Source organism: Poecilia reticulata, chromosome 18, assembly GCF_904066995.2.
Source record: "Poecilia reticulata chromosome 18, P_reticulata-male-v2, whole genome shotgun sequence".
NCBI lineage: Eukaryota > Metazoa > Chordata > Actinopteri > Cyprinodontiformes > Poeciliidae > Poecilia > Poecilia reticulata.
Window position 1 is genome coordinate 5,509,970 of NC_088847.1, and position 10,355 is coordinate 5,520,324.

At 40.2% G+C, this 10,355-nt stretch overlaps 1 protein-coding gene and 1 long non-coding RNA gene across 2 annotated transcripts; one reads left to right on the forward strand and one right to left on the reverse strand.

Moving 5' to 3' along the window:
• Positions 1 to 793: 793 nt before the first annotated feature.
• Positions 794 to 2,419, reverse strand: LOC145548581 (uncharacterized). Its single transcript, XR_014084577.1, has 2 exons — positions 1,215 to 2,419; positions 794 to 1,145 (listed from the first exon to the last, which is right to left on the reverse strand). It is a non-coding gene; the product is annotated as an uncharacterized LOC145548581 (long non-coding RNA).
• Positions 1,992 to 6,961, forward strand: LOC145548574 (uncharacterized). The gene is made up of 6 exons (XM_081599153.1): positions 1,992 to 2,081; positions 4,720 to 4,795; positions 4,881 to 4,961; positions 5,084 to 5,179; positions 5,264 to 5,297; positions 5,605 to 6,961. The coding sequence occupies exons 1-6, from the start codon at positions 2,067 to 2,069 to the stop codon at positions 5,756 to 5,758; spliced, it is 456 nt and encodes a 151-aa protein (XP_081455279.1). The 5' UTR covers positions 1,992 to 2,066; the 3' UTR covers positions 5,759 to 6,961.
• Positions 6,962 to 10,355: the final 3,394 nt, after the last annotated feature.

Consider the following 10,355-nt stretch of genomic DNA (forward strand, 5'->3'; position numbering starts at 1 on the left):
GGACCAAAAGAGTGTAATTACTGAGAAATAGGCAATTTTACTATTAATGGGTTAAATTGAGAGGACTTTGTAATGAAGAGAAAATGAGTAAAAAATAAATATATGAGTAAACAAAGATAAATCCAGAAAAAGAAAATTTCATCCGGAAAAACCTCGTAAAATAATTGCATTAAATGGAAATGTTTAATTATTTATAATGAAAAAATATTATTTTGAAACTTTAAATTGTTTAAAGTCTGTTTTATACTGCTATAGCCGACTTTAAGCAAGTCTTTATATAGAGGTGTGCCGATCGATCGGCCACCGATTATAATCGGCCGATTTCCGTGAAAAACTGTAAGATCGGTGATCGCTGATCACGGTCTGTTGCCGATCGCACAAACCTGTCCCCCCCAATATTAGAGACAGTCACATTCTCTCTCTCCCCGACGAGGGACCCCGTTGTCAATCAGTGCTGCTTCCTAAGTGGACGCTGCAGTCTTTCTGGCTGGACCGATGCAAAATATGCATTTAATTGTATTTGACTGTATTATTATTATTGATATTAAATGTGATCTTTAGGTTTCAATGACACAATCACAAAAGAAACCGTTTGATCTGAAAAGACATGACTCACACTCCATTATGAATTCCCGTGTCTTTTGAAGGTTAACCTGCTTAACCATAATTTTTTCATGTTATGATTCATCACAGATCACAGAGATCAAACCGGATCCTCACTTTAAAAAAATAACGTGGTAATTATTTTTGGCATTTTACTCCAGGTTAAAGGATGGGCAGCTTTCTCAACTGGTTTTACTTTTTTCTGCAGTTCACTCTATGACTCACTCATTGTGAGGATGTCTTTCTCCAACTTCCTTATGACCATAAACGTTTTTAAAGGTTCTTGTGGCTGTGTGATCCTTGTGTGACTTTTGACGTGTCAGAACAAGGAGCGACTTGTATCCTGAACCAAAGATCTGACAGGCATCTGTGACGATGGTTGTACCGTTTTAGGTTTCGCAGGAACAGCTTAGGGTTTCCAGGCATCTGTGACGATGGTTGTACCGTTTTAGGGTTTCCTCGATCAGCTTCGATCTTCTCTCTTTATAATGGAAGTTGGATGTTCACGGCGCAGGCAATTTCCACAATTTCATAGCGTAGCACTGGAGAATCACACATTAGCGATTAGCTCCATCCACAGGGAGATGAATGCAGTCGGTTTTTGTAAATACCTGAGAACATTGAGAGTTCACCCAACAGGACGCGTCAGTGTCTTCTGAAAACGATGTTGTAGGTTATGTGGGGCCAATCGGTGGCTCTGTTACACTCCCACAGAACAACATTCGACATCAGCACCACGTTGGTTATTTGTGACAGTGAGGCAAACGCAAGACAGATTAAAAAAAATAAAAAATAGAAACAGCTTGCATGTAAAAATGAAACGTGTTTTGAAATGTAGCCACTCTGGAACTGTGAAAGTCCCACCTGCCTGTCCCTAACCATCTACAGTACGGATGTGAAAAGTCGGTTCTCGAGGGCCAGGATCCTGCGTGTTTCACTTCTCTCCCTGGATCAACACACCTGGATCCAACGACGGCTCATTAGTCCAGACACATTATAGAATCGGCATTGAAACTGTACTTCTCCAACTCAAGAATAGTGGAGGTTTATGAAGAGAAATAGTTGCTACAGGAGATACAAGGATTAATAAAAGATCCATAAAAAAATTATAAAATCAAGCCAGATATGTTTATGATGAAGGGATAACATTATAACATAATGTAAATGGTCCAAAAAGTCAATTTTCTTTCATTGTAAAAGGTATGAGATCATCCACCTGTCATTGTTCTGACCAAACAGCAATGAAAGTTTTCTGTTATTTATTTGAGGACCGTCTTTCAGCCAATCAGATTTATCCTGCCTTGCTGGATTTTGTTTTTGTAATGCCACAGCAAACAGTTGTCATGGTTTCAGACAGCACGCACCTGCAGGGTGGGATCTTGAGCGTGAGGTCACGTTGCAACATGTTTAAATAGAGCGAGAAAGCCAACTCCCGCTTGTGCTTTTCAGACAGTCTCGTTGTCATGGGCAAACTTCAGGTAAGGAATTGCTGCCGTTTCATCTCAGAACTGATCTAAGGCAGATATTGAATTTTTAAAAATTATCATCATCACTCAGTAATTCAGAAGCTACTTTAATTTCCTGGCTTGTCTTGTTTAGACTGGTTATCCAGAGCAGGTTTTAGTCTAAATCAGTGTTTCTCAACCTTTTTTGGGCCAGCGCCCCCCTAGCCTTTATCCAGGTCCCTCACCGCCCCCATCAAAGAATTTATAGTCTACTCTGCACTGAATATTATATTATTAATATTACTATCGCTGTTGTTGATGTTTTGATTTTTATGGTCGTTTCTGGATTAATCATTAAAAATTATTTCCCAGAGAATAAAAAAGCCATGTGAATAGAAATTATTTTCACGGGTGTCTAAGAAAAATCCACTGAATGGACATTCAAGTTAAAATCAGTAGGCCTAACAGCAGCCAATCAGAGTGGAAACATATTCTTATTCTTTGCCATTTTCTAGTTGTTAAATATTCCACAAAATGACCAGATTAAAGATGTTCAACATGCCAGTTTAAACTTTGATCTATTTGCAAAACGACTGAGCTCTGCAACATTAAAACATGGATAGAACTGTAACTACATTAATCATAACTCTTTTTCTCTTCAGTGTTTCTGTGGGTTTCTGGTGGTGCAGCTCTGTGCTGCCTTCAGGAGAATGGGACATCAGAGTATCATCCATAAAATTTCACCCACATGGCATTTATTGTGCAAACCAGAGCTTTCAGTGGAAAAACAAAAGTTCCAGGTCCTTTTAATGCCATACAAATATGAGACAGAAACATGGATGATATCTTTATATAGACCTGTCTATTTATTTATAGTGTTACGGGCACTTATAGTACAATAAAAACAACTAGGTATAAAAGGGACAATATTTATTATTACAAAATAAGAGGATGTGTATTTGCAAAAACAATAGATAAACAAAATAAATGAAAAACAGTGGAAAAAGAAAATCAAACTCTAAAAGAACAGCAGGGTGCAGCGACAACTGCAAAAAAAAAAAAGAAAAAAAAAAAGAAAAAATTATCAAACGCCTATTAAATCTTTGAAATAAAAAACATGCAATTCAATCCAGTTAAAAAATATACAACGCCCAAAACATGAAATGTGGCCCTATATGGAAACACCACAAACACTGACTTAGTATAATCAAATTAAAAGAGTTTTGTCTTTACAACAAAAAACAACACACACAAACCTGATCTCAAACGCGTGGGCAAACACACCTGGACGAGCACTGAGGAGATTGACAATTCGCCACCAGCCTGACAGCTTCCCTTTTATGGGAGCTCACTATGTGGGGGAGCGACCCCTGGTGGTTCCACATGTTACATTCCCCCACATCATTATGCATCGGCGACCCGACTATGTACATAAAAAACTATTGCCCAGTAACAATCATTTCTTCTGCACAGGACAGGACAGTTCATTGCTCCGTTCCATGTCACGGTTCTCCTGTTTCAGAGTTTTGCGCAACGTGCGCATCGTCTTTTTTTTTTTAACCCCATAAGACGCGGAGCGGCCGGGAAGCGCGTATCGATGGAGAAAAGCAGACTGACGTAAACGTTTTAGCTCCAATATTCTGATGATTGAAATTCAATTCAAAAGTGCTGTGGTGCTACCGTTTCATACCAGATCACTTACAGAACCGGTGTTAACGCTATACAATGAACGCTCTCTATCGAGGTATCACCCCTGGAGGGATTTCTTTATTTAAATGGGTTCATTTTTCAGAGGGATACAAAGTGAGGATATCGTTACATGTTTATCAGAGCGATGTTCCGTTGTCCTTCCATGGAAGCGGGCAGCATCCAGACGAACATTAAAACACTAATATAAGTTGCTGCTTTGACATGATCACAGCACTGCCAAAACATGTGTGCAAAAATACTCACGGCAACGTCATCAGCCGGTGTAACGCTGAACTGATGCGGTGAAGCAGGAGCACAGCTGCGCCAAGAAGCTACAAACACTGAAGAGAAGAAGAGCTGCCATCGATACAGTTGCAGCCAAGCATGATTTAATGTTACACAATACAGTTTTACCAAGTTGCTCAAAGTCTTAACTGGTATTTTTCTGCATTTAAGGTGTAAAGTTTACCTTCGACCAAACGACCCCCAAAGGCATCCCAGCGCCCCCTGTCATCCTCTGAACGCCCCCCCCCCGCCCCCCCGGGGTGGGGGCGGCGGTACCGCCCACGTTGAGAACCGCTAGTCTACACTATCCGTGGCTCCATGTTGTGCCATGAATGAACGTTTGGGTTTCACGGCTCAAGATGTGGATAGTTCTGGTTTCCTCTTAGGAGTTTCTAGATCTGACATGACATCTTTGTGCATTTAAGACTTTTACTATGTGGCAATCAAAGCCTGTTTCCAACATTCAGGTTTTTCTGTCCAGCATGTCTGAACTGGCCCTGCTGACTGAGAGATAAAACTTAGAAGAACTTTAGAGCTGATTTACAGACAATCCTAATTATCAAAAACCACACTGAGTTTTTTTTTGTTGTTGTTGTTGATTCTTGCATCAAACTGAATGGCTATCTGTATTTAAATGTTTTAATTTTCTCCCACTGTGAATGTGTTTGACTGTCTGCGTCTGTGTGTGTGTTTCCAGGTGAGCGTTGCATGTGCCATGCTGATGGTGTTCGACAAAAGCGTGGCAGGACTCATTTGTTCGATGTGTCCCAAAGGTTAGAAAGTTCTGCAAAAATTCTAGAGACAACGATCCTGATGCTAACCTTCCAGGACTAACATGTGTGTGCATTAAACCTCCAGGCTTCTATGTAACCAGAAACTGCTCAATGGTTCACAACGCTGCAGTTGGGACTAAGTGTTTACCATGCACCAATTGCTTAGGTAAAGCCATTCGCCTCTGCTCCTCAATGTTGCTTTGTCACGTTGAACTCAGATCACTGACTAATGTTTCGTTGCTTCTTTAGTCTTTTTTAACTTTAATGCTGTGTTGTTGCATCCTGCAGTCCTTTCTCTGGACGTTCTGAGTAATTGCTCTCAGTACTCTGACACCGTTTGCTGGAACCGAACCGTCATGGCAGTAGATGATCCTGAACCGTCAGGTAAACTCACCTGCAGTGGCTGCGACTTCACACTTCTTCAAATCTACTGTCTTTCTCTGAACCTCGTCTTCCTCTTGTCCTCAGGCGTTCCTCTCACCGTGTGGATCCTCACTGCAATGTAAGCATCAATGTTGGAGTGGCTTTGGGAGCTTTTGTTGTGGTTTAGTTTTATTTCGCTGTGATTAGTGACTCATTTAACATTTTTTTCTCTCCACCTGATTAAAATCTAAAAATAACCAGGAGTTGATAACGTTCTAAAAAATCTTGGAGTAAATGTTATCAGACTTCTTTGAAAGAGATTACCTCATCCGTCCGGTTGCTGCGTTATCTTTGAGGTTTAGTTTAACCTCTAAGTGTCGTCTGGTTGGTTGGGGAAGTAAAGGGTCATATGCCGACGCCCTGATCGTGCTTTGTGTGTTTTCCAGATTTGTGTCCATGCTCCTGCTTGCCCTGTTGGCCCTTTACTTCAAAATGATGTTCTTCAAAGCAAAGGCAGAGCTCCTCAGCCTTAAAAGCAGCATAACTGTGATGACGGACCTTATCCCTCCAGAGACCACGCTGCAAGCCTGCGCCGCCTGAAGATGATAGGCTTGACCAGTGGTAGTGCAGTATCAGGAGACCCACCAACCGAGTGAAACACAGGAAGGCCCCATGTTTGAGCCCGTTCATGGTTAGTTCATGAAGTGCGGTCCATAGTTAGGTTAGGTTTAGGTAGTTAGACCAGGTTAGCCAATTGGACATGGGAATGAGAAGTTATGGTTTTAGTTCCTGGGGTGTGTTAGCCAAGGCCGATCGACGGACGTTTCAAATGACCCGACCCTGCTGCTTGAACCGAGTCATGAAAAGGGGCTCCAATTGAGCAGAGTCATGGTTCTGGTTCCGAGGGAGTTGTTAGGAAAACTTTTTAACTGTTAGAAGAAGACAAGAATCTGGCGAGATCCAGAATCAATTCAGCGACAGCAGGGAAGGAGTTATGCTACATGTGCGGTAAAAAAGGACATCATTAGAAAGGATGAGTGGTGTCATATAAAAAGTACTGCAGGTCTAAGACCCAGTACAAGGTGTTAAACATTTAATTTGCATTTACAAAGCTTAATTTGTTTCAAATTAAAGAAACATTTCTCTATTTTAGCTCCACTGTGAGCTAATTTATAATGGAGGACGTAATGAGGGCAGAATGTTTCAGAAGAAGATTAGAAGCAGATTTCTATTTTTATCTCTTCAATTAATTAATCCAATAATAAATCCATAACTGATGCATATCAATTAGTAAAACATGGGGTTAGTAACTGAAACTTCAACCACAAACATTTTTTAATTTGAGTCTGAAACAAGTTTAGGTTTAGTTTGCAAATGAATGTCTTAAAAAAATTTTAGACCGAAAAACCAACTTAATGACAGATTATGCTATTTTTAACAGGCATTTATAAACTTTTCATACATTGTTTAGACAAATACTGCAAAAAATAATAGAAAAAGTCAAAGAATTCCAATTTTTTTCTCCAACGCCAATGCAGAAACATTATTTTTTAAATTCTAACAGAGTTCACTGATGTCATGTTTTGTTGTGACATCACAATAAAATAAAGTATCCTGAACAAAAAATTAACCACTGAGAATAAAACATTGATTAATAAAATATTTTAAAAAATTTTTTGTATTAACATATGCACAAGGATGTCTTGTATGTATGTATTTTATTTGTAAAAGTCCACGAAGTAAAAAAAAATATCTGGGTCACAATTTTTACCGGAACTGATAAAAAGAAAAACAGACATGGGTTTGACAGAGAAGTGGGTGTGGCAGCACGGAAGGAGAAGACGCCGAACGACGGACCGGTGGAGCTCGAGAGATTAGCCCGGAGATACCCAGTTCTTGGATTGTTGGAGGAAAAGCAAAGCTTGATCCACTACTGGAGGAATCTAAAGTCTTCTGGAGGCAAGATAAAAGCCACACGGGGCAAGGACCGGACCCGGTGCGTTATGTACCGCCCGGGTACATAAACGCCGACCCGGTGAGACCCTACCATATTTTTTTCTTTAATGATTTTTTTTTTGTGTGTGTGTGGACAAAGACTGATGAAATTTTTGCGCCCCAACGTTGATTTTTTTTTTCTGTGTGCACGGAACATAATTTTTAATCGCCTAATTATGGACTTTTCGTTGGACAATTATTACTGAAATATTTCCTTTTGTTTAGATTCATAGGGTGGCTATAGATTTGATGTGGGGTTGTTTAATTGTAAAAAAATTAAAGAGTGAGAAATAATGCGATGATTCCAGGAAAACAGGTGATGGGTTATTAAATGACACAAGACAATATTTATATAGGTTTCCGCAGTAGTGTGGGATCGTTTTGATCTCATATTGGAAAATGAATTTGTTTTCATTTTTATTGTTTCATCCGATTCTTGTCAGTTTCTACTTGATCTATCTGAATCCAAATTCAGCCGAAATTGACTCTTAGTTTACTTTCATATTATGTTCTGCATGTTGAGTGTCGCATATGTTTGACTAAACTGTCTTATTTTAATAAATCCACCTTTTCAATGTTGAGGCATTATGAGGCCAGGCATGAGAATGAAGTCCCAGATACACATAGATAAACTCAGATATAAAGCCATTCTAAAAATCACTCAGTTGCATTTTATAAAATATTTCATGTACAGTGATCCCTCGCTATAAAACGGTTCACCTTTCACTGCTTCGCAGATTTTTTTGTGCAGGTTTTTTTCAGTGTTCTGCGTCCTGATTGACCGTATGATTGGTAAAAACAGTCTCCGCCCTTCTTCTATACCTGAGTGCCAATAAAGTTACGGTATTTAATACAGATTGGCCATTCAGGAGATGGAAACTGAAACTTTGAATGTCAGCTGGAAAAAAACTGTGGAGGCAGCACAAAACCCGACCGGAGGCTCGGTTGATAAGATCCATCGTTCTGCCGTAGATACAGCTGTGAATCTCTCGGGGCAGGTTGGAGGAGACGCTTTAATGACATGACTCCGGATCACATTAAAGCCCGATTGATGAACACATACATCTTCTGACCTGAAAACAGGTTTTGTTCTTTGGTTTCAATGTAGAGTATTTAATTAAGCTGTATAATAATTGTAAAAAATAAAGGTAACTACTTCACGGATTTCGCCTATCACGGGTTATTTTCGGAACGCAACCCCTAAGAAAAACAAGGGTTCGCTGCAAATGTAGTCAGTGGCGCAACTACACATTATTCAGGTGGATGCGAAAACATAGATCGGCGCCCCCCACCACCCAACCTCCCGAGGGAAGGATCGTCAGGGTGAAGGAGCGACGCTCTACCCCCCCCCCCCCCCCCCCCCCCCCCCCGAGGCGACGATACGTGAAGGGTAAAACTCGCTACATTTACCTCGTTATGTGCGCGAGGTGAAGGAGCGTTACACGCGCCGAAGTGTATGGGAAAACAATCATCGGCGCGCCGCCCCCTCCAGACGGGGTTTTGGCGCCCCCTCTGGTGCTGCGCCCCTATGCGTTGCATACCCTGCATACCCACTTTTTGCGCCACTGAATGTAGTGTTTACTTAATTTTTTTCTACAACAGGAGAAGTTTTGTCAAAAAAGCGTAACAGACTAAATTTCAAAATGTTGTAAAAACTTTTTTTATAATAAAAATTTGTGGGGGAAAAAAAACAGTCCATGCATCCTCATTTCAAACACATTCACTTAAAATTTCACTTTATGGTACATGTTCACATTGTTTATTGACTGTATATCAAATATATTTTAAATTTAACTGAAGATATGATGTAATACAATATATAATATTCAATAAAATACAAAGACTTAAATCTTATTGTATTAACTAGGTCATCAAATCACTACGATGCCTGTAGGAATTTTTAATGTCCAGCAGGTGTCAGTATTGAGTGACACAGAATCGACAGTTTTATGTATGTGTCGAAACGATACATGACGCCTCATCTACCATCACTAAATTCTACCAGGAAACACAAACTCGATCTCAGGTGGGCTCAGAGTTACTATAACTGGCTAACACACGTCTCTTGAAGCCCCGCTGGCGAGCAGATTGGGAACTGGTGTGACGGTAACGTCAGCACTCCAGTCCTCCCGACCTATAGCCTCCATTGTGCTATCTGGTGGTGATGGCGAGCAATAGGAAGGAAAACAAAACCCAAAACAAACCAAAAAAGAACCCAAACAACCCAGATCCCAACACTCTGAAGCTAGTGATCTTATCGTATATATAACTCCCAAACTGGAGCAGTGGCTAAAACAGAACCCAGGAACAACATCAGACATCTCAGTCCAGAAATGTGCAGTTCTAAGCACAGCCAAGATACTGCGCAGAACCCTCAAGTTCCCAGGCCTCTGGTAGAGGACCTGAGCTCAGAGGATGAAAGAGAGAGAGAGAGAGACCACCCGCAGAGGGTGAGAAGGGATTTATATATATATATATATATATATATATATATATATACACATACACTTGCAGGAATGAGGAAGAAGATAAATGACAAAAAGAAACTGCAATAAAATCCCCTATTCAAAACATATTTATATAGGTGGGAAGTGCAGGAAAATAAAATTTAAAAGCAAATCCCTTCTTGTCAGGTTCAAACACTAGACATTTCTTACACACTGCAAAAAACAGAGACAAAGAGTCAGTGATGAGTTTCGTACTCGCGAGGAGAGTGCGCAGAGAATGCTTCAGTTACAATCTCCGACCAACACTCTGAAGTTTCTCTGCTCGCCTCGCTCTTTTATTAGATCAGGAATGCCCTAATTACATGAAGCTAAAGGGGGGGGGGAAGTATACTCTGTTGGAGCTTGACACAGCAAACTCTTATCCATATAAGATAACTGAACAGCACATTCTCCTCGAGGTCGTTGGAGTGTGTTCCTGTACTGCCGCTTATCTTCTGCAACACAAGAAGTGAACAAACAACAGACAGAACAAACTTCTAAAAGTGGCATAACACTATAAGCTTCATATAAGTAAGATTAAACAAATAATAATTCTAACATTTCCCTCCTGTTTATGCCATTTTTAGCCAGAGCTAGTCCTTACTCAATAACTTCTTTCGATTTTCTATTGGTAATTCATTAAGTGGTTCAAAACAGGTACACTCAGAGGGAAAAGGACACATTTCACACCTTACATCAATAACATTGTATTTACA